This window comes from Notolepis coatsorum (assembly GCF_963971535.1).
Source record: "Notolepis coatsorum genome assembly, chromosome: 8".
NCBI classification, from domain to species: domain Eukaryota; kingdom Metazoa; phylum Chordata; class Actinopteri; order Aulopiformes; family Paralepididae; genus Notolepis; species Notolepis coatsorum.
Window position 1 is genome coordinate 86733478 of NC_140172.1, and position 25235 is coordinate 86758712.

Below are 25235 nucleotides of genomic sequence, written 5' to 3' on the forward strand. Positions count from 1 at the left end.
TATTCCTGTCGTTGATGATGTGGGACAACGCACCTGTGTCCACGATCAGTCCCCTCCTCGGGAACTGCTGGTGCTGCGTTGGCCGGGCGATGCCCGTAGTCCGCGCCCCGAAAACGAAGTCCTCTCGTCCTGCCGCTCTCCGGGCGCCATCTCGACTCGCTTCACGATCACCGTTGCCGCCATCTTGTCTGTAGTCGTCATTTCGTCCACAGCCACCATCTTGACCATAGCCGCGATCTCGTCCATCGCCGCCATCTTGTTCGTGGCCGCGACCTCGTCCGTCGCTGCCATCTTGTCCATAGGCGCCGCCTCGTCTCTGGCCGACATCTTGCCCATGTGCGTATCGGGCGCTCTGGTCTCGTTTCTTTCGGCACTCTTTGTCTGTGTGCCCCGATGATCTGCAGAAGTTGCACCAGACCGTCTTGTTGCAGTTATCCCTCCGATGCCCATTCTCTCCGCATCTCCAACACGTCAGCTCCGTCGTGGTCCTGGCCTTCTCCCTCGGTGTCGCTCGGGCTTTCAGTGCTATCCCCCCCGCTTCCGCGGCGTCTGGGTGGATATCCTCTGAGGCCTCAAAGTTCCGAAGCTTGGCTTTGAACTGCCCCAATGTCATGTCCGTTGAACCATGGGTAACCAGTAGCATGAACGGCCTGTACAACTCCGGTAGTCCTCTCATCACCATTGCCATCATTAACCCCTCGCCGGGTGCCTCTCCTGCACTCTTGAGCGCCGCCATGATCTGCTCAGCTCGGATGATGTATTCTGTCATCGTCTCTGTGTGCCCCTTCTTCAGGGCCGCTAACGTCACGTAGAGGGACACTACTCGGGGCCTTCCCCGTCCGATGTAATGCTCCCTCAACACTCCCAGGCTTTCTCTGCCTTTGTCCTTCGTGTCGCGGAATATTAGCGCCAAGCTTGTATCGTCGAGCAGCGGTGCCAACTCACAGTATGCGTCCGCATTAAGCTTGTCGTCTTGGGCTTGTTCCTCCGCCGTCAGTGGTCCCGCGGGGGCCGCCAAGATCACCGCCTTGAGTCCCGCGCCGTGCATGCAACATAGCATGCGCTCTTCCCACAGCTCATATCCCTCCGCTTTCCCATTAAATGAGGGCCATTTGCTTCTTCCCTTGGTCGCCATCCTCTTTCTTGGTGGTTGGTGGTAGGTGTAGCTTAAGCTTTGTTGGCCTAGTACGCTAGCCACGCGGTACTCCCGGTGCTACTCTGGCCTACACGTCAGCTAAGCTAGCTACCCTTATTATTTCGCCCCTGCGAGATCTGGGCCCATAACCTGTTAACAGAAATGGCTATGGGGCGACAATAATATGTACAAGAGGCATGGTTTCCATCTTTGGCCTTGCTCTGCTGGCAGCGTTTTATTCATTCACATTGACTCATACCACAACAGCTCATGTGTTCTCCTCTCCGGGAGAGGCATGTGTGGGAAGAAGAAAAAGTAGGAGGGAACCAAGACTTATATACTCCCAACCTGGCATAGACAGTAGAAGCTCCGCCTATAGTGCCCTCCAGTGGACACAGATATATATGCAGTCATGGGAGTAGTAGAGGACAGTTACAGTTAGTTACAATCATACATACACCCTCTAGATTTAACAAAGGGTAAAAGCAATGCAGATAATAACAATACAAATATTGACTCACAGTTTAAAACCTGAGTCTTTCTGTGTTTCCTAATGTGAGTGTATTCTCCTGATAATTGAATCACATTTGAAAGGTCAATATTTTGGTATTCTCCATATTTACAGTCAGTGTCCATGTTTGACTGAACATGGAGGATGTCCAGGTTCTTCTGTAAACCCTCTCTTGAGGGAGACAGGAGAACCAAGTCATCAGCAAACATCAGACATTTGACCTCTATGTTCTGTAGAGTCATAGTGTACCAGGGGCTGTGGATTTATCCAGTTGTTCTGCTGATGTATTTATATGATAAAGAGGGTTGGGCTCATGCTGCAGCCCTGTCTCACCCCACGGCACTGTTTAAAGTAATTCATTATTTTATTTCCTATTTTAATTGCACATCTGCTATTTGTATATACTGTTTTAATCAGATCATAATCCGTCCGTCCCTCTATCTATCTATCTTTCTTAACATTAGAACATTTTTCAGTATGTTCATCATTTTGACTGTTCTGGTCAACTGCGTCTTCATGACAATAAGCAGCACTCCAACTTGGAGCAATACTGTTGAGTGAGTTAATACACACACCATCCATCCATTTGTTATGAGGTCAGAGTTGGCTTATTTAGATATGTCATATTACAGTTAGGGTTAAGTTATCCAGGTGTTATATTAACCCCTTAAGCCTGAGCGGTCCGGTACCGGTACGAGATTGATATCACGGCATAAATAGATGAATACAGAACATATTAATTAATGTTGCATTTCTTTTTCAAATGTAGCCAAGAGTAAAGACCCTAACCTGTTAGGAATTGGCATGGTGGTGATAGAACCCAAAAGCAGGACAGTGGAAGGAGGAAACGGAGACAGTAGTTTGCTCTTCTCAAACACTGTTCTTTTTATTATAAGAACCACAAGAGTGATAATAGGTCATAAGACCAAAACACAAAAGTAAAGAAACTGATAATTAAACAAACATAAAGACGGGCGAGATATCCAACAAAAGCATGTTACAAAAGAACAACGAAAACAAACTGAGAACTCAAAAAAAAGGGCAACAAAACGGAACACTAACAAACACTTACTTAGGCCATGTTTAGATGGAAAGAGTCTCAACAGAAACCGCAGAAGTCGTCTTGCGGTCTCACTTTTAATTTTGCATTTAGACTAGTGTTTTGGGAGGGAATTCTTCGTGCAGACGAGGCTGTAAAAGTGTAGTCGACTCTAGACGACGGAGCCCCGCTACACTGCCTCAGGTCCTTGAGACAACCAAGCGTGCTGTGAAGACCCGCCCTACTCTGTCTCTGATTTGCAGACTGTGGGTGGGGGAATGTGATTGGACCAAAGCAGAGTCACACACAGACAGTTGTGATAGCCGCTGCACTTATTCTTGTGTATTTAAAAGTACTGCCAATGTAGCCTTCAGGTGATCTCCGTGGATAGAATCAGACATGCTTGTTCACTTTGTTTACGCTTCTAGGCTACTGGCGCATGCCTGTGACGTAAGCAGTACACGACGAGAGCCTTGAGAACCCTTTCGTCATAGTTTTATGCGGTTTGACTGTTCAGATGATAGCGCGAAGGTGTATCATTTCTAGGATTTCCACCCAGGAAGGTGGTTTAACTTTTTTGCGGATTCTCCCCACAAAAACGCCATTGCCATATGAACAAAAGGCACATCCGGAAAAATATTTTTCCGGATTCACCCGCGAGCATTTCCGTCTAAACATGGCCTTAGACTGAAAACAACAACAGGGCAAGGACGACGTTGACAGTGACACGACAGGAAACAGGGGTACCGGAAACAATGATGCCACCATGAAGTGAGGGTAGACCACACTTAAATACAACCCTTGATTAAATTACAAACAGCTGGTGAGCCCAGACAATAATATAGAAATGCAAAACTAAGAACACACTAGGAAACTCAACTTGGTCTTGGACACAAAAGGCATAATCACATACAACAACCAGACAGGAGGACAAAATCAAACAAGGGAAGGAAGAGCCCAGGATAACATGAATAATGACATAATGTTAATTACATTTAACCACAAGGATATAATGAACTGCACCATCTGACGGTACCCGCCAGAGGGCAGCAGGAGACCACTGTCCATATTGTTCCCACTATCCCAGCCAGGATAGTGACACTAACCCTGTCGAAACAGAAGTCAAAGTGTATATTTTCAGCACTACGTTTGTTTACCAATGATTTTAACCTCTTTATCCCGGGTGGTCCGGGGGCGGACCGCAAATGTCATCACGCAATAAATCCATCTCTACAGACTGTATGAATTAATGTTGCGTTTCTTTTTCAAATGTAGCCAAGAGTAAAGACCCTAACCCTGTCAAAAGAGCAGTCATAGTGTATATTTTCAGCAATACGTTTGTTTACCAATAGGTTAAAATGACAGCCGCTAATTCAAAATGGCGGATCTCCGCGATAAATACATACACATTTCAAAAACAAAAATCGGTAGCACTTTATAATAACACCCTGTTATAATACATTTATAAGGTATTTGTAGATAATGAACTAATCATGAACAGACCATTTATATACATTCATAAATGATTATTAAATCATTTATAACTATATTTGTATACCATTTACAGATTAGTTCTACATTATTTATAACTCATTATCAACATTGTTTGTACTTGATTTGTTCATGTTGGATTTCTCAATTTTGAGGCCTTATTTGACATTTTTGAGCTTGGTATACAGCAGATTTGGATTCAGCATCCCTTAATACCCCTAGAAATGTTGTGTACCAAAAATAAACACGAAATGCCTTCAGCACTTTATACAAGCACATTTTCTGAAATTCTGCCTAGTCTATATCCGAAAGCTGCCTACAACATTTGTAACATGTGATGAAAAAGTAAACAAATAATTAACTGTATTAGACACTTGTTAATGATGAATAGGCTTCACTTTAGATTGGCCCCCACGATAGCATCTGCAAATGATTTATAGATGTTTTATGAATGTCTTAACAAATCATTTGTTGAACATGAAAAATAAATGGAGATACACTATAGTTGTTTTTTCATATCCATTTTTCAAAGCATCTACAAATGTGTTACTACACATTAAACAACATTATTTAATGATGAACAAATCAAGTACAAACAATGTTGATAATGAGTTATAAATAATGTAGAACTAATCTGTAAATGTTATACAAATATAGTTATAAATGATTTAATAATAATTTATGAATGTATATAAATGGTTTGTTCATGATTAGTTCATTATCCACTAATATGTTATATACTTTGTAAATGGTATACAAATTTATAAATGATTTAATAATCATTTATGAATGTATATAAATGGTTTGTTCATGATTAGTTCATTATCTACAAATACCTTATAAATGTATTATAACAGGGTGTTATTATAAAGTGCTACCGATTTTTGTTTTTGAAATGTGTATGTATTTATCGCGGATATCCGCCATTTTGAATTAGCGGCTGTCGTTGAATGATGACGATTGTAGTAATTTTGAGAAGAGGACATCCAATGAGCGTTGGAATTTCCAAGAACTACACTACCCAATGGCTTCTAGCTGCCTTCAAGCAAATTACTTGTGTATGATTTTTTTTTATTTCTCTTATTACTCTGGATTATATACCACAAAACTGAACGTTATTGGTATATATTGGAGCGCAGTTAATTTGTCTCCCCTATTGTGAACATTTAGCAACCATCCGGATGCGGATGGCGGAGCTATCGCAAGAATAAAAAACCTACTGTACATACAGTAGATTTAATTCTCTGTTCTTCATGCACGCCTGGTGATACTAAATACAAATTGAACTCTGCCAATGGAATGAGTAGATCCATAGTGTGCAAGTTGGCTATAATAAGTTCATTTAAAGGCCTCATATTCTATAATAATATTTCAAATTGCATGGGTCCGGATGGCAGAATTCAGTACTGTATCTACAAAACCTTCTGTTTAATCATCTTCCCTTTATTCATTTCCTTAGATTTTATGTGCACGTGATCTCAAGAAGGTACTGAACAAGCTTCTTATGTCTGGTCATTTTTAGCATGGTGTTATTCACTGTCAAAGATGCAAAGAAAAATCATAATTCATATTCTCCTTTGGTTCATTACAATTTACTCAAGCCTAGTAACAGACACAATATTTCTGACACTGGGAATACATTCCCTGGGATCCATAGATGTCCCTAGATACCAGGAACATGCAACTGGACCTTGTAGAAGTGGAGCAATTTTCCATTTACTTAGGTATGTATTTTCTAGGTGAATTCTCTGAAAATATGGCTTTAAGGTCAGGGTTGGGTTATATTTGGGTTATGATTCGGGTATCTCTCTGTCTATCTCTCTCTCTCTCTAGGTATGTCTTTATAGGCATTTATACATTTGAAGCCATTGTCAAGATTATTTCAAGAGGATTCTGCATCAGAAAATTCACCTTCCTCCAAGACCCCTGGAACTGGCTGGACGTCATAGTCCTCAGCTTGGCGTATGATAATATTATTATATATCATTATATGTAGATTATAACACTATATATATATATATATGTACGTCTTGGTCATCAGCATGGCATACATGATAATTATTAGTAGTAGTAGATTATTATTTTATTATCATATATTATTATAAATAACGCTAACCCTAGATTATTATAATACTATATATATATAGTATAAAACAAGGTATAGCTATTTTTCATAGACCATGCTGATCTACGTCATGGTCATCAGCATGGTCTATGAAAAATAGCTATACCTTGTCTTATAAGTACTGCTCATCATTTCATGGTGCTGTAATTAACATTAATTATTACATGGTGTTTTCACATTCGCCGAAATGCTTGCTTGTGATTGGTCAATAGCGCTCGTCAGAGGTCCGATATTACTCGATAACGGACCTCTGCCGAACAATAATGACCACTGTGCGCAGCTGTTCGCAATCAAGGCCACTGACACACTGCATCAGTGCAGCCAATCAGACACAGCTGCTGGCTGCACTGACAGCGGAGTGTGTGTGACGATGACAGCGGAGCCAGAACAGAACTGCGTCTGCATTTGATCTCGTCTTGTCGATGTAAAATGAATTAGGTATATTGTTAGTAAGTTAGCCATGTAATAAGCGGGATAATGTATAGCTATACTCGATCATTGTCGCAAAATAATTGACCTTCACTGACGTTTAAAACACCTCGGCGCTGCGCCTTTGTATTTTAAACTCTGTGTCGGTCAATTATTTTGCGACAATGACCTCGTAGCTATACATTATCCCTTACTTAATTTACTCTCAATAACTGTCAATCTAAATTAATGTGTGCAAAACTGATTAGAGTGACTCTTCAATACCATGCTGCCAAATGTTATAACTATGCCATACTATCCAATGTCATAATGCTCAATGACAAAACACCATAATGTTTCATACAACACCAAAATGGTTGAGCTCCAATGCCCCCTATGCCCCTGCTAATTGCAGCTATATTTATTATTATAATTATATCTAGATTATAATATATTATACATATATATATATGTTTAATATTATAATCTATACAGTATATGGACTTCATGGTCATCATCATGGAGTACAAGATGTTATATTCATATTATCTGTGTGTCTGTCTGTGCCAGCCATAGTTCCTATACAGGCGTAACACAATTTGGATAAAACAAGTATTTAATTTAAATTAATTTACACAATGTTGAGGGAAAATGTAAACACACAAAGCCTCACCTAGACTCTGGTAATCAGCTAATCTAATGTTCTTGTGATTATAGGTTTGTAGATGAGTTTGTGATGCTTGGGGGGAGTTCAGCGTTCAGAGTCCTGAAGATCATCCCTCTCTGTCCAGGTGTAGGTCTGTATGTGCGTGTGTGTATGTTTGTGTGTGCGCATTTTGTGTGTGTGTGTCGGTGTGTGTGTGCGTGCATGTGTTTGAGTGTATATTTTTGCAAATGTGCGTGTGTAATTTCATGACAATATTATCTCTCTCTCTCTTTCTCTCTCTCTCTCAGGTCTGAAGACAGCGGTAGGGTCTCTGATCCAGTCTGTGAAGAAGCTGGGCGATGCGATGATTGTCACAGTTTTCTGTCTCAGCGTCTTCACTCTGATTGGTCTACAGCTCTTCATGGGAAACCTGCGACAGAAATGTGTCCTCTGGCCCCCGGCCATAGTAGGCTTTGTGAGCGAACACACTGAGGAAGGACACGGAAACTCCAGCTATCTTCAGTACATTAACAACCCTGGTAGGATCAGAATGACTTAGTAGCAGGATCACTAGTAATATCACTAACAGTATTAGGGTTAGTAGTAGTATCACTAACAGTATTAGTGTTAGCAGTAGTAATATTATCACTAACAGTATTATGGTTAGTAGTAGTATCACTAACAGTATTATGGTTAGTAGTAGAGCTGTGAATCTTCACTGGCCTCACGATTCGATTAGATTAAGATTCAGCTGTCCACGATTCGATTCACATTTTACATTTACATTTAGTCATTTAGCTGACGCTTTTATCCAAAGCGACTTACAAGTTCTGTAGGACAAGTCATCCGGAAGGGTACAACTTTATCAGATGAGTAACGATGTTCATCAAAGTGTTGCGTGCTACAGTGTAGGTTAGTTTATTAGGACAAGTGCATGACAGTAAGGTTAGTTACGGTTAAGTTTTTCTTTCAGATAATGGTTGAAGAAGTGCGTCTTTAGTCGACGGCGAAAGATTGGATGGGTTTCGGCTGTCCTAACTGGGGTGGGTAGTTCATTTCACCATTGTGGGGCAAGGACTGAGAATAGGCGACTTCTCTTTGATGACCCTCCCGGAGCTTGGATAGGAGTAGGTCTGAGGCGGCCAGAAGATGCAGAGTGTAGGGGTCTTGAGGGTGTGTAGTTAGAGACCATTGACCGGAGGTAGGCAGGAGCGGTTCCCTTTGCCGCACGGTATGCCAGGTCGAGGGCCTTGAAGCGGATTCGTGCAGCAATGGGGAGCCAGTGCAGGTCCCTAAGAAGTGGGGTGACATGGGCCGACTTCGGTAGGTTTGAGATCAGGCGGGCCGCTGCATTCTGAATGAGTTGAAGAGGCTTGGTGGCAGTGGCCGGGAGGCCAGCGAGCAGTGCGTTGCAGTACTCGAGGCGGGAGATGACTGTTGATTGGACGAGGAGTTGGGTGGCTTCTTTTGTCAGGAAGGGGCGGATCCTTCTGACGTTGCTCAGGAGGAATCTGCAGGTTCTGGTTGTCGCTGCGATGTGAGCAGAGAAGTTCAACTGGTCGTCGAGGACAACACCAAGGTTCTTGGCGGTCACAGCTGCATTCTCCACTGTGATGGAAAGGTCGGTCAGGGGGGAGGATTTGGCCGGCAGGTGGAGCAATTCTGTTTTGCTTAGGTTCAGTTTGAGGTGGTTGGTCGTCATCCAGGCGGAGATGTCGGACAGACAGGCCGAGATCCGCTCAGAGATGTGGATACCTGAGGGAGGGAAGGAGAGGAAGAGTTGAGTATCATCGGCATACAGTAACAATGATACGAGAAGCCATGAGACGTGATAATGTTACCCAGTGATTTAGTGTAGAGGGAGAAGAGAAGGGGTCCTAGGACCGAGCCCTGGGGGACACCCGTCCGCAGGGGGCGGGTGGCCGACAGGGTCCCTCTCCATGACACTTGGTAGGAGCGGTCATTGAGGTATGATGTCAGCCATGTCAGATTCGATTCTATGATCCATCTCGATGCAGCTCAATAATATATTACATCCTCAATTTTATAATCTATATTACTGCACATGGCTACTTTTTCATCAATCAATACAAGCAGTCAGGTAAATTAACTTTTATTTAGAAAGTTCTTAAATCAGAATGACAAAATCACTAACAGTATTAGGGTTAGTAGTAGTATCACTAACAGTATTAGTGTTAGTAGTAGTAATATTATCACCAACAGTATTAGGGTTAGTAGTAGTAATAGCATCACTAACAGTATTAGGGTTAGTAGTAGTAGTATCACTAACAGTATTATGGTTAGTAGTAGTATCACTAACAGTATTAGTGTTAGTAGTAGTAGTAGTATCACTAACAGTATTAGAGTTAGTAGTGGTAGTAGTATTACTAACATTATTAGTGTTAGTAGTAGTAATATTATCACTAACAGTATTAGGGTTAGTAGTAGCATCACTAACAGTATTAGGGTCAGTAGTGTGGTATATTTAAGTCAATACCTAAGGTTAATCACAGTGCATTGAGGTTGCTAACTAGAGGGAAGAAGGACAGAATGTAAGATGGTCCTCATCTGACTCCCAAAAATAGCCAGTAGAGAATAACGGTGTAGTCAGGACAACGGAACTATAGTTCAACTCAAATGGTTTATTGCCGCGGGGCTCAAAGTGAATACAGGGTTGTTTACATACAGGGATTATTTCATATTAAAACATGCTGTACAAAAGGATTGTTGAGATTTACACACCAAACAAGTCTGTACACAAATAGCAGTCATGTTATGTCAATGAAGCGAGAATATACTGAGCAAATACACATGGTTAAACCTGGTCAAAGATTGGGATCTTTACATTTACCCTAAACAACAGTGGTTTCCCATGATTTACTCACATGTAGTTTGCCAGGCACATTTCTCTCGCGGAACAGTGGATCAGTAGTGGAGACCCCAGGGGGTCTGGCCTACCTTCTAACAATGCGTTCTGGTTTATATACTCAAAATGATGTCATAAGTTGACTTGGTTCATAGCCAATCAGTTTTCTTCTATATATGGCGTTTTGCTCCAATTGGCTGTCTTCCGAGGGGCTGTCAGCCCCTGTTTCCTGTCGTGTGGGCTCCTGCAGCAACAGAGGGGGGGCCGTGGCCCCCTCCTTTGGGCTGGTTTTCTCATGCTGCACAGAGGCATATCCCAATAAACATTTACAAAGTATCTCCAGTGTATATGAATTACACTCTTCCAGTATTATCACAGTTTTACTCTTTTGCTTATATTTTGATACCAAACAGTGATTAAGGATAACTTGATAAGTATATTTTACCAGACTAAACCTTTGTAATTTAACTGTGATAAATATACCAGGATTCTTGATTCCAATTATTTATCTACATGTTTTCTTTGTAGAGTTGTCAATCCAATCAAAGCCAATCAACTATCATGCTTTTTTTCATTTCACTTTGAAACATGTCCTATTGATTAATGATCTTTATTCCTGTCTTCTACTTATCAGAGCCAGTATCTGCTCAACTGTCTCTGCTGAAATTTGCTAAACAGTTGGGTGTGACTTTTTAGTCCCTTTGTTCTGGTGTTTGAGCAGTTGGCTATTGGGGGTTGAGTGACTGTTCCTGCTGTTATCTGATGCAGTTTAACATAGCAGGGGGGGTTGCCTAAAGGTTTTCTCACAGAATGTTTGACACAAACAGCTCAGCACCATGGTTCCTTATTTTTAGCCACTGAAACTGAGACCCATTTTGCTCCAAAAGGCACACAAAGCTTTTGCATATATGTCTTCTATACAGACATATTGATTATGAAATTCCAGTCAATGGTACCACAGTAGTAGTATCACTAACAGTATTAGGGTCAGTAGTAGTAGTATTACTTGTCAGAGTATTAGAGTCATTACGGTAACCTGCCGTACGTCACCATGGTAACACAGGGGTTTTACGACACTAGACCGACTTACGTACTGACTGGATGTGGCTCGCTTGTGTATATGCTCGACAACGTTATATAAAGTATTACCTCCACAAAGATACCTGACTGGACATTCCGTGTTTATTACATGGTGTCAGAAGCGGGGTATTTTCGTCTACTAAGAGAGTGAATCATGGCGAAGTTTAACCCACCAGAAAGTTTTTCTTTTGATAAACCAACGGAGTGGACAGACTGGAGGAGGCGTTTTGAAAGATATCGAACAGCTACGGAGCTCACCAAGAAGCCTGGTGATGTACAGGTTTCTGCGTTGATATACGCAATGGGGAGTGAAGCTGAAAATATTTTCAAATCGTTCACGTTTGATGATGATGCAGACGAGAACGACTACAGGATAGTGTTGGGGAAGTTTGATGGCTATTTCTTCCCTAGACGGAACATGATTCATGAGCGTGCCGTGTTTCATCAGAGAGTGCAGCGGGCGGGAGAGCTGGCAGAGACATTTATCAGAGCTCTCTACGACCTATCAGAACACTGTGATTTCGGTCGGTGTAGGGATGAAAACATCCGAGACCGGATCGTAGTGGGGATTCAGGATAAAGAACAGTCTCGTAAATTGCAAATGATGTCAGACCTCACCTTAGCGCAAACTGTACGCCAGTCAGAGACGGTTAACATGCAAGTCAGTGCACAGGGGGAGACTACGGGAGCCGCCGCGGCCATACAAGAGGTACGGGGAGCGCGGAGAGAAAACCCCAGATGGCAAGGGAGGAGCTATGCCAAGGGAGGAGGAAAAAGCGCGGAACACGGAGGGAAGTGCGGCCGTTGTGGGAAAATGGCGCACAAGGATCCAGAGTGGTGCCCCGCACGAAATTCAACTTGCAATAAATGCAACAGGACTGGGCACTGGCATAGTCAGTGCAAATCCAAAGCGGTGAGTGAAGTAACAGAGAAAGATGAACAGAGTGAATACTTCTTGGGATCAGTGAATGCAAACACTGGTAATGAGCAGTGGACAGTGCAGCTCCTCATTGGTGCAACACCAGTGCAGTTCAAGATTGATACTGGGGCAGATGCTAGTGTTATGTGTGAGGAGACTTTTAATGTGCTTATCCCAGAGAGGGAACTAAGCCAGACCAGCGTATCACATTTACATTTACATTTAGTCATTTAGCTGACGCTTTTATCCAAAGCGACTTACAAGTTCTGTGCGACAAGACAGCAAGAAGGGTATAACTCTATCAGCTGAGTAACAATGTTCATCAAAGTGTTGCGTGTTACAGTGTAGGTTAGTTTATTAGGACAAGTGCATGACAGTAAGGTTAGTCGGGGTTAGATTTTTTTATTTTTTTTTTATCATTTCAGATAATGGTTGAAGAAGTGCGTCTTTAGTCGACGGCGAAAGATTGGACGGGATTCGGCTGTCCTAACTGGGATGGGTAGTTCATTCCACCATTGTGGGGCAAGGACTGAGAATAGGCGGCTTCTCTTTGATGACCCTCCGGGAGCTTGGATAGGAGTAGATCTGAGGCGGCCAGAAGATGCAGAGCGTAGGGGTCTTGAGGGTGTGTAGTTAGAGACCATTGACCGGAGGTAGGCGGGAGCGGTTCCCTTTGCCGCACGGTATGCTAGGTCGAGGGCCTTGAAGCGGATACGTGCAGCAATGGGGAGCCAGTGCAGGTCCCTAAGAAGTGGGGTGACATGGGCCGACTTCGGTAGGTTTGAGATCAGGCGGGCCGCTGCGTTTTGAATGAGTTGAAGAGGCTTGGTGGCAGTGGCCGGGAGGCCAGCTAGCAGTGCGTTGCAGTAGTCGAGGCGGGAGATGACTGTTGATTGGACGAGGAGTTGGGTGGCTTCTTTTGTCAGGAAGGGGCGTATCCTTCTGACGTTGCTCAGGAGGAATCTGCAGGTTCTGGTTGTCGCTGCGATGTGAGCAGAGAAGTTCAACTGGTCGTCGAGGACAACACCAAGGTTCTTGGCGGTCGGCGACGTGGTCACAGCTGCATTCTCGACTGTGATGGAGAGGTCGGTCAGGGGGGAGGATTTGGCCGGCATGTGGAGCAATTCTGTTTTGCTTAGGTTCAGTTTGAGGTGGTTGGTCGTCATCCAGGCGGAGATGTCGGACAGACAGGCCGAGATCCGCTCTGAGACGTGGATATCTGAGGGAGGGAAGGAGAGGAAGAGTTGAGTATCATCGGCATAACAATGATATGAGAAGCCATGAGACGTGATAATGTTACCCAGTGATTTAGTGTAGAGGGAGAAGAGAAGGGGTCCTAGGACCGAGCCCTGGGGGACACCCGTCCGGAGGGGGCGGGTGGCCGACAGAGTCCCTGAGCCTGAGCACTGAGCAGCCCAGGGGGTAAATTAGATTGTCAAGGACAATTTCAAGTCAACACTGCATACAAGGACAAATCATACTCATTCCCAGTGTTTGTCATCAGAGGGAAGTCTGTCAACAACTTACTCAGCCGGTCCACAGCAGCAGAGATGGGCCTCGTGAAACGGATCGAGGAGGTCCACGGTGCCTTTGGAGACCATGGCACACTAAAGACAGAGCCGGTAAGGATTAGGCTCAAGGATGACGCCATTCCATACGCGGTGCACACAGCACGCAGAGTCCCAATACCACTCATGCCCAAGGTCAGGGAGGAGCTGCTGGGCTCAAGCTCAACAAGGACAAGTGCGTGCTCAGGCAGAAGCAGATCCATTTCCTGGGGCAGGTGGTCGATGCCTCGGGCGTGCGGCCAGATCCAGCAAAAGTGCTGGCCATCCGGGAGCTCGCCGCGCCCGAGAACGTGCACGAGCTCAAACGAGTCCTCGGCATGGTGAACTATCTGGGGAAATACGTGCCAAACCTGTCCACAGTGGGCCAGCCACTGTACGAGTTGCTCCGGTCCAAAACAGTCTGGACCTGGGGCCCAGCACAACAAACAGCTTTTGAGAAGTTGAAAGAGCTCCTGATGACATTGCCGGTGTTAACCTTCTACGACGTCAACAGACCCACTGCAGTCTCGGCTGACGCAAGCAGCTACGGGGTCGGTGCGGTGCTGCTGCAGCTCCATGGAGAAGACTGGAAGCCAGTCGTGTACTGCTCCAGGAGGCTGACTGACGCGGAAACTAGGTACGCGCAAATTGAAAAAGAGTGTTTGGCGAGTGTCTGGGCCTGTGAGAGGTTCGAGAAATACCTCTACGGCCTTGAGAGTTTCAAGCTAGTGACTGACCACAAGCCCCTGGTCCCACTAATGAACAGCAAGGATTTGGACAACGTCCCACTAAGGTGCCAGAGACTTCTCATGCGGCTCATGCGCTTCAAGCCAGTGGCAGAGTATGCGCCTGGGAAGACCCTTGTAGTGGCAGACACACTGTCAAGGAGCCCCCTGAGACACACAGAGAACCAGAAAGACACACACTCCGATGTGGAGTGCTACATCGCAGCTGTCATCAACAACGTGCCAGCTACTCCACAGAGGATGGACAGTGTTGTGAAGGATCAGATTAAACCGAATATGTATATTTATTTATATATATATATTTAATTGTATTTGTATATCGTTTGATATCCCCTGTATATTCCTTGTACAATATGCATTGAATATCCCCGTTTCTACTAAACAGCCCATAATAGTTTCATTCTACCATTGGACGAGAACCTGGCGCCAGGTTGCCATACCCCTAGGTTCAAGTTCAATCGTGCCGCCTAACATGTCGAGGCAACCCCCGGTTCCGCGCAGTAATATGCCGGGCGAAATACGTGTGGTACTATTTGTTCATAGCGCATATATATATGACGCTCGTAAAGTAGAACTTTCTTTTAGTCCAGTTCTTTACCCTCCAACAGAGTGACAGACGCAAAAGCCTCCCCACGAAGCACGTGCGGTGTAGTAAGGCCTACTTGGCCCAGAATAGGCATTGAGATATCGTGTAGATTAATAGTTGAATGGTCATAGTTTGGCACCATACCGTCGAGTTGGACGTATTCTATTAAGCTAATAATAGTCTATTTATGTATGGTGCATCGTTCGGTTCGAGCTCTACAGTTATCAGTACCCCCATCGTTCCTGACATTATCTGGACGCTTATCCAGGCTGGTCAGACCCCTAGTGGTGATTGCATCCGAGGAGCTCCTGGTCAAGAGCGACTGGACCTGTATATTGGATTACTCTACCCGACGACGGCGAGCCTTCCACGGCTCTTGGATTATGCTTTATGTGCTTTGATTATTCCATGGATAAAGGCCAACACTGTCGAGTGTTGGAATTACCCCCCGGAGAGGACTACAGGTGAGGCGGCGCTCTACATGTGAGGTCGCACCACGTCTCTCCGTTGTGGACCGGCAGATACCGTTCCACAGAGGGTCCAGCTGTGTTCGTCTACGGCCCGAGGTTCTGTGGGCACTGGGTCTAAGACTTTGGATTCTCCCAAGACACCGTCGGCCAGATGGGATACCGCCAGCGACTTCTCTAACCCCCCCCCCTCCTACTGTCTTACAACCAGCGGGACCCCCCCCCCCCCCTTTAGTGTATCCAGCTATAATCATTTAAGTACTATCGCTATCGTTTCCTAAATATTCCAGGTTGTATACTTACTCCCTGCGCAACCAGAGATTGGACATTCAATGTTGATTTACCTACGAATACTCATTTGCCATAAAAGTGCATACTTAACATTTCAAATCATAAATGTAATTAAGTGAATGTTGTATACACCCTTTGCTGTATTAAATATTCGATTTGGTCCATTTGTGTTGGTTCGTTTCATCAGGTGGGAAAGTGTTCATCATACTTATATCTTGTACTGGGTGGCCAGAAGTTAAAGTACATGAGGTAGTGGTATTAAATATCATATCTAACAATACAGTCAGGGAATTGTACCCCTCAGCTACAGACAGCATCCGAAAAGCTACAGCAGCTGATGAAAAGCTGCAGACAGTGATCAGGTACATCAGGTCAGGATGGCCTGAACACGTGAATACAGTACCAAGCGTCATAAGAGAGTACTTCCCGGCGAAAAGTGAACTTTCAGAGTATGACGGAATGGTCATCAGAGGAAGTCGCATATTGATACCAGAGACACTGAGGACAGAAATCCTCGAGATAATCCATGACGGACATCAAGGGCTCTCAAAGTGTCGGGAGAGGGCAAACGCCTCTGTCTGGTGGCCGGGCATCTCCTCGCAGCTGAAACACAAGGTCTCGTCGTGTCAGTCCTGCTGTGAGCTGAGAAGAGCGCAACAGAGGGAGCCGTTGATCTCGACTCCGCTCCCTGACAGACCATGGGAGCGTATAGCTCTAGATTTATGTGAGCATAACAAACAGAGCTACTTGATAATCTCAGACTACTACTCTAGATATATAGAGATACTGCACATGACGACGACGACCAGTTCTCAAGTCGCGCTGAAGCTGAAAACAACGTGCGCCCGTTATGGCGTCCCGGACGTGGTTGTGAGCGACAACGGGCCACAGTTCTCGAGCGCTGAGTTTCAAGACCTAGCCTGTGAGCTTGACTTCAAACATATCACCTCAAGCCCACACAACCCACAAGGCAATGGTCACGCGGAGAGGGCGGTGCAGACCGCAAAGCGAATCCTGAAACAGAAGGACCCTCTCATCGCACTCATGTGCTACAGGTCGACACCGTGTAGCACCACAGGGGCCAGCCCAGCGGAGCTTCTGATGGGTCGGAAAATGAGAACGACACTGCCTACACTCGAGAGGAACTTGCAGCCCTCATGGCCAGACAAGCGACAGATCAAGCAGAAGGACGAGGCTGAAAAGAAGAAGCAAGCCTTCTACTACAACCGACGTCACGGGGCGAGACCCCTACCTCCACTACAGCCTGGTGGTAATGTCCTCACCAAGCTGGACCACCAGAAATCCTGGACAGCCCCTGCAGTAGTGACCAGCGAGAGTGTCACGCCACGCTCTTACATCATTGAGACGCAGCAGGGTGCGTCATTCCGGCGCACCCGGCGCCACCTCCAGGGGGTACCCTCCCCAGGGCCAGTTGGGAGCACAGCACCAGTCTCACCAGTTCCCAAGGACACCGGTCAAGAGCCAGGTAACACCAGTGGCGACGTGCCTGCTGGTACTGAAGGACTGTCACAGTCCAGGTCTGGACGGATCCTTAGGCCAGTTGTCAGACTGGACTTGTGAGTTGACATGATGTCACACTCAGGGCCTTTCAGGGGGGGGGGGAATGAGGGAAAAGAGTTCCAGGTGGTAATGTTAACCACATAACAAATGTCAAAAAGAGTTCCAGAATGTAAACCACATAACCACATAACAAATGTCAAAAGAGTTCCAGAATGTAAACTGTTGCGATTTAATAATCATTTGCTACTCTGAATGTTGAATATTGTTTATTGATGTTATAGAAGAATAGCACTGTTTCCACTTTACAGGATGTTCCTATTGTTTGCTATATATAGCCTTGTTAATACAGAAAGTGTATTTGTTTACGTTAACAAAGGAAGTAAAATTAAAAGGGGGAGATGTCAGAGTATTAGAGTCATTACGGTAACCTGCCGTACGTCACCATGGTAACACGGGGGTTTTACGACACTAGACCGACTTACGTACTGACTGGATGTGGCTCGCTTGTGTATATGCTCGACAACGTTATATAAAGTATTACCTCCACAAAGATACCTGACTGGACATTCCGTGTTTATTACATTACTAACATTATTAGTGTTAGTAGTAGTAATATTATCACTAACAGTATTAGGGTTAGTAGTACTAGTCGTGGTACTAGTAGTGGTATAATAACAGTCTCTCTCTCTCTCTCTCTCTCTCTCTCTCTCTCTCTCTCTCACTTAGTGAACCACTACTATTTGCATGGCCAGCTGGATGCCCTGCTGTGTGGGAACGGTTCAGACTCAGGGTGAGGTTGAGTTCATTTGGTTTGATTTGAGTGTATTTAAAGGATAAGACCACTGTAATGGTATTATTATTACTTTTACTACAGTGATTGCTTTGAGTCTGCCTGAACCACAAATATTTCTGAAGCAATATCGCTTTTCATAAAGTAGTTAACTGGCGGCTGGGTGGCGCAGCGGACTAAGCGCTCATCACCAACGCGAGAGACACTAGTATCGAATCCGGCTGTCAGCGTTGCCTCCGGCTTGGCCGGCCGTCATACTGGCTCAATTGGCAGAGTCAGCGGGAGGGAAGCCTGTGGGGTGGTATTCTGGTCGTTGTAAACAGTGACTCCTACAGGTCGGTCAGGGCGCCTGCACAGCGAGGGAGGGAGATGGTGAGGGTGGTGTGACCTCCCACACGTTACACCTCACCAATGAGAGTCCGCGCTGGCAGGTGAAAAGATGCTGCTGGCTGTCTCCTATGTCAGCATCTGATAGACTTCAGGGCTCCCTAGACCGACCAGTGGGGGGCACATGCGAGCAACGACCAGGAAGGGGAGGGGGAATTGGCATAACGACAAAATAATTGGGATGGGAGAAAAACACAGAAAAACAGGAGGAGAAAAAGTGGATCAAAAAAATTATAAAGTAGTTAATAAAGTCTCTTCATAAAGTAGTTCTAGGGAAATATACAATGCTCAAGTAGCTTGCATCATATGGGAATGGCCAATAATGTTATAAATGGCAAATATTGGTCATCTCTACTGTAGTGGATATAATTGTTAGGAATAACTTACTCAGTCAAGTGGGTCCAGTTAATAAATGGCTTTATTAACCAGAGAAGATCAAATGTTACAAGATAGTTAGAGATATGGCTGAGTGGCTCTCGCCCAGGTGATCAGCTATAAGACCCGGGACGAGAAGACCAGAATAACGTGGGGAGGATCCCTTTATAATCAGGAGGGGGAGGGGGAAACCCCATGAGATGGGTCAAACGGGGGGAGGGGAGGGGAGGGGAGGGGATGAAGACATGCTCTTTGAGGAGCTGAGGTAGGATGAGAGAAGAGCTCTATATTTCCTCCACACTACCAATCATGGTATCAATAACTAATCACTGTGCCATAACTGTGTCATAAGCTGGACATAGGAAAAGCAGGGAAGACTCTTATCATAGGCTACACCAGCTACAATGACAACAACAACAACAACAACAACAACAACAACAACAACAACAACAACAACAACAACAACAACAACAACAACAATGTGTTTCTCTAGGCGGTGTCCAGAAGGTTATACTTGTTTGAAAGCAGGAAGTAATCCAAACTACGGCTACACCAACTACGATACATTTGGCTGGGCCTTCCTGGCTCTGTTCCGACTGATGACGCTGGACTACTGGGAGAACCTCTTCCAAATGGTTGGTGAAATAAATAAATAACCAATTACCTGACCCTGACCAAGCTAAAGCTAACCTCAGCTAACTGAACCTAACTAATGCTATAACCTAGGGGCCTAACTAAAGCTAACCTCAGCTAACTAAAGCTAACCTAACCTCGCACATTCACACACACCGATGGCAGAAATGCCAATCTTCTAATCGGGAGCAGTTAGGGGGTTAAGTGTCTTGCTCAAGGACACTTGCCTGTGTTGTATCTTCGTTAATAAGAGACCGTGGTAGTTCTCAGTTGTGCTTTATTCACAGTTCGGTAGATTACAGGTCTACAGTGGAACCGTAAGCAGTCCCTCTATCGGCTGCCTGACACTGACACAGAGCACTCCTTGGCGCATCTGGTTAACGGAACAGTAACCAATGACATGCAAGACACGTGACACAATAACCATGGGAGTTGTAGTCCTACACTACACTACACTCCTCCCCTACTCTGATTCCTGAAATTTACAGATATAACCTGTCTGGGGGTTTTGCATTTCGTTTGGGTCTACTACTTCCCATGACCCGAGGACCAACAGGCCCTAGTATTTCTCTCTCTTCCGTTTCAGGCTGTAGTAACTGAGTTGACACCATTTGATTCACATGTATTTAACATACTTTGTTCTGAACATCAACCATGTATGTAACAGGGCCTAATGGCCTCACAATCCTCCCATGAAATCACTTTTCTCCTTCCCCTCCCCCATAGTTTTTCACCAACACCCGCTGCTGAGGTTGGAATGATCTGACCTTCTTCTGCGGTCCCTCAGGGCTCCGCTGTGTGCTCTGTTGTCCCGTCTCTGCACCGCTGGGCTGTATCAGCGACAGTCTCGTTCTCAGTTGCCGTCCCAAGAACAGTTCTGCCGGTGTTTTACCCGTCACACAATGGGGGGTGCTCCTGTAACAAAACAAAAAAGTCTTGAATAGAGTGCTGCGTTGTGATACTCTGACTCTTTGCTTTTTCCAGCGCCTTTTTCAGATTCTGCACCAGGCGCTCTGCAGCCCCATTAGAGGCAGGGTGCCACGGCGGCGACCGTGTGTGTTTCACCCCATTGTTCCTGAGAAAGTCCTGAAATGTCCGTGACTGAAATGGGGGGCCATTGTCTGATACCAGTTCCTCTGGCTGTCCATATGTTGCGAAGAACCCCCTCAAGGGGTAGAGGTCAGGGGTCCAATGATCGAAGGGTTGGTGGTTCGAATCCCGCTCAAGCCCATGTCCATCCCATCGCCGTTGTGTCCTTGGGCAAGACACTTAATGTGAGGATTGGTTCATTCCCCGCCACACGCTTCTTAAGGTACTGTGATGATTGGTCCATTCCCCGCCACACGCTTCAGGAGCGATTATCAATTCCATCACGCACCTGTTGTAGTTTGTAATTAGCGCTCCAGAGGCTTCATATACTCGGACCTCCTTTCATTCGTTGTCGGGTCGTTTTGAGTACTACTGTTTTGAATACTACTGCTTCTGCCTGCTTTCCCCCCGTTGTTGTGCCTCGTCTACTTTCCCTCCAGGACATCTTTGGATTGCCGCTGGTGAATATCTTGATCCTCCGTTTGGAGCTGCGCCTCGTTGCCCGCTTTACGCGTTTGCGCTTTGGTGAGTTTTGGAACCAAACCCTTTTTGGATTATCTGTTTTGTGTGTTTGGATAACACTGAAGAGTATCGTTTTTGTTTGCACTGGACTCAGCTAAATTGTGTGTTTTGGATAACACTGAATAGTATCGTTTTTGTTTGCACTGGACTCAGCTAAATTGTGTGTTTTGGATAACACTGAAGAGTATCGTTTTTGTTTGCACTGGACTCAGCTAAATTGTATGTTTTGGATAAACACTGAATAAGTACCGTTTTGTTTTGTTCTGGACTCAGCTAAGGGAGGACTGAACTGCACTGCCTCTGTGTACTGTTGGACTGTTGTTGATCTCTCTCTCTCTCTCTCCGTTTCCACTCTGAGTTGGAGCTGGGAGTATCTGCAGAGCCGCAACGGCGTCTACGCCGATTCCCCACCTCTAACACCGGGAGGATCTGCAGAGCCGCAGATAACTCTGCCGAAGGCAGTCTCCTTTTTTGTTGTTCAGAATTGTTACTTGACTCTTTTTGATTCTGTAAATAAATACGCCCTAGTGTTTGGCTAACTCTGAACTACCTGTCTGTGCCGTGCTGTTGAGGTCGGTTTCAAACCCTAACATTACGACCCGACCATGACGACCTCAGCCGACAGAGTCAGAACAGCGTTGGCGGTCCAGATTGAATTAACCAACGACCACAGCCTACAGTTAGGTGCGGCTGCGGCTGCTGTACAGGAGCTCCGAGCCCAGGTCCTGCCTATTCAGGAGTCCCTTGGCTCTCTGGCTACCCTACAGACAGCCCAGGGTAATCAGCAGGCTGATATTCTTCACCAATTGCAAACTCTGAGTGAAGCATTTAACGCCCTGCTTGTAACCCCACCTGCTTCAGGAGTCTCGGCCAGAGCACCACCCGCAGCCGTGGCAGGCCCCGCGCCTCCCAATCCCGCACCTCGGGAGCCCCGTCTCTCCGAACCACGGTTGTTCAATGGTAACTTCGAGGATTGTGCCACATTCATCATGCAATGTGAGTTGGTTTTTCTTCATCAACCCAGCCGATTCACTTCAGAGGGAGCCCGGGTGGCTTACATGACTAACCTGCTCTCAGGCCGGGCAGCACAGTGGGTTACTGCCTCCTGGGCAATGGGGGCTGATTTCTGTTTTTCCTACCCAGACTTCGTGGCAGAGCTCCGCAGGGTTTTCCACCACCCAGCCCGTGGCCAGGACCCAGGAGCTCGGTTGGGCACCTTCCGGCAGGGCAGTGGCGGGGTCACCGACTACGTGCTGGAGTTCAGACTGGCGGCAACGGAGAGCGGTTGGAACGATCAATCGCTTCGTCTCACCTTCATGAGGGGGCTCAACGATGCTGTAAGGGACCAGCTTGCGACCCGTGAGGAACCTGAGTCCCTCGAGGACCTATTCAGCCTCGCCATTCACATCGACGGACGCCTCCGGGAGAGAAGGCGTGAGAGAGCCCGACTGGGACCTCCAGAAGTTCCCCAGACCCCCCGCACTCGTGACGGTACAGCGGTCCGTCCTGCTCCCACCACAACTGGTGGTTCCTTCCCCTCCCGTTCGGTGCCCGAGGAGGAACCCATGCAGCTGGGACGCTCACACCTTAGCCCGGCTGAACGGGAGGCCAGGTTCAGGTCCGGCCTTTGCCTCTACTGCGGCCAGGATGGGCACCTTATCTCCAACTGCCCCACCCGGCCAAAAGACCAGGCTCGCCGGGACCCCGGGAGATCCTGGTGAGCCGTTTTTCTCGTTCCCAGAACCGTGCACCACCTAGTCGTCTGATGAGCGTCACCCTGGCCTGGGCGGACCAGCGGGCGACGGTGGGTGCACTCATTGACTCTGGTGCTGATGGGAGTTTCCTGGACGTTGAGTTTGCCACCCGGGCCAACATTCCACTTGAGGACCTCGAGAGGCCCTTGGAGGTTTTCGCGCTGGATAATCGCCGCCTGGCTGACATCACTCAACGTACCTGTCCTGTCCTCCTCACCGTGGCTGGTAACCACATTGAGAGACTCCAGTTCTTTATTACCAGATCCCCTCTTGTCCCCGTAGTCCTGGGTCGGCCCTGGCTCGCGCAGCATGAGCCCCACATCGCCTGGTCCTCCGGCACCATCAGGGGGTGGAGCCCCTCCTGTCATGCCCGGTGTCTTCAGGCGGCGTCCAGTCCTTCACCCCGGGGTTCCCCTTGTGTCCCTGTCTCTAGCCCCCTCTCCGGGCCTCTGTCTCCGTCTCCGGCCTCCCTCGCCGGTTCCCTGTCCCTTTCTCCGGCCCCCCTCACCGGGTCCCTGTCCCCGTCTCCAGCCTCCCTCACCGGTCCTCTGTCCCCGTCTCCGGTCCCCCTCTCCGGGCCTCTGTCCCCCTCTCCGGTGCCCCTGATCGCCGGCTTCCTTCGGTCCCATCCGGGCAGGCCGGGGCCGAGTGGGTCGCCGGGTGGCTCCCGTGGAGGGGCGGGGTACTGTGAGGATTGGTTCATTCCCCGCCACACGCTTCTTAAGGTACTGTGATGATTGGTCCATTCCCCGCCACACGCTTCAGGAGCGATTATCAATTCCATCACGCACCTGTTGTAGTTTGTAATTAGCGCTCCAGAGGCTTCATATACTCGGACCTCCTTTCATTCGTTGTCGGGTCGTTTTGAGTACTACTGTTTTGAATACTACTGCTTCTGCCTGCTTTCCCCCCGTTGTTGTGCCTCGTCTACTTTCCCTCCAGGACATCTTTGGATTGCCGCTGGTGAATATCTTGATCCTCCGTTTGGAGCTGCGCCTCGTTGCCCGCTTTAGCATTTGCGCTTTGGTGAGTTTTGGAACCAAACCCTTTTTGGATTATCTGTTTTGTGTGTTTGGATAACACTGAAGAGTATCGTTTTTGTTTGCACTGGACTCAGCTAAATTGTGTGTTTTGGATAACACTGAAGAGTATCGTTTTTGTTTGCACTGGACTCAGCTAAATTGTGTGTTTTGGATAACACTGAAGAGTATTGTTTTTGTTTGCACTGGACTCAGCTAAATTGTGTGTTTTGGATAAACACTGAAGAAGTACTGTTTTGTTTTGTTCTGGAGTCTGGACTCAGCTAAGGGAGGACTGAACTGCACTGCCTCTGTGTACTGTTGGACTGTTGTTGATCTCTCTCTCCGTCTCCACTCTGAGTTGGAGCTGGGAGTATCTGCAGAGCCGCAACGGCGTCTACGCCGATTCCCCACCTCTAACACCGGGAGGATCTGCAGAGCCGCAGATAACTCTGCCGAAGGCAGTCTCCTTTTTTGTTGTTCAGAATTGTTACTTGACTCTTTTTGATTCTGTAAATAAATACGCCCTAGTGTTTGGCTAACTCTGAACTACCTGTCTGTGCCGTGCTGTTGAGGTCGGTTTCAAACCCTAACACTTAACCTACTTGCCTCGTATGAATGTGTATGCATGTGAATGAATGTTGGTGGTGGTCGGAGGGGCCGTAGGCGATGATTATTCGCCACGCTTCCGTGAGTCTGCCTCAGGGCAGCTCTGGCTGCAATTGTAGCTTACCACCACCGGTATGACTGTGTATGAACGAATAATGGACTCTGTGAAGCGCTCTGGGTGTCATGAAGAGCGCTATATAAATCCAAGCCATTATTATTATTATTAAAACCTCCACTGTTTTCTCCGCTGTCGTTGTCGTCATCAATGACACTTCCGGCCACTTAGAGAAACTGTCTGTTAACACCATGAACTTATGTTTGCCTTTGTCTGCAAAATCCACGTGGACCCTCTGCCACGGTCTCACTGCACCAGTCCATGCATGCACCGGAGCCGTCGGTGGTGTGTTCCTAGTCAGTTGACAAGGGTTACATGTGGCCACCAGGTTTTCAATGTCTCTGTCCAGGTTTGGCCACCAAAAATGGCTACGTGCTCTGGTCTTCATTCTCACTATACCCAGGTGATTGTCATGTAACTCTTTCAACATTTGTGACCTCAGTACGGGAGGAATGACCACTCTAAAACCCCACATCACACAATCACCCTCTACAGACAGTTCTGCACGTCTCACCCAGTATGGTTTTAGTTCCTCCTCTGTGACATGCTTAGGCCACCCTTTCT

General features: G+C 46.5%; 1 protein-coding gene across 1 annotated transcript in view; it reads left to right on the plus strand.

Moving 5' to 3' along the window:
* Nucleotides 1–2119: 2119 nt before the first annotated feature.
* The window catches only part of LOC311233502 (sodium channel protein type 4 subunit alpha B-like), a gene marked incomplete at its 3' end in the record, with an annotated part of 179305 nt that continues 156189 nt past the window's right edge, over nt 2120–25235 (plus strand). Inside the window, exons 1-6 of the mRNA XM_084320469.1 lie at nt 2120–2203; nt 6010–6138; nt 7427–7506; nt 7664–7894; nt 18105–18168; nt 19424–19565. Coding sequence (XP_084176595.1) covers nt 2124–2203; nt 6010–6138; nt 7427–7506; nt 7664–7894; nt 18105–18168; nt 19424–19565 — 726 coding nt within the window. The 5' untranslated portion in view covers nt 2120–2123. The remainder of the gene's footprint in view (nt 2204–6009; nt 6139–7426; nt 7507–7663; nt 7895–18104; nt 18169–19423; nt 19566–25235) is intronic.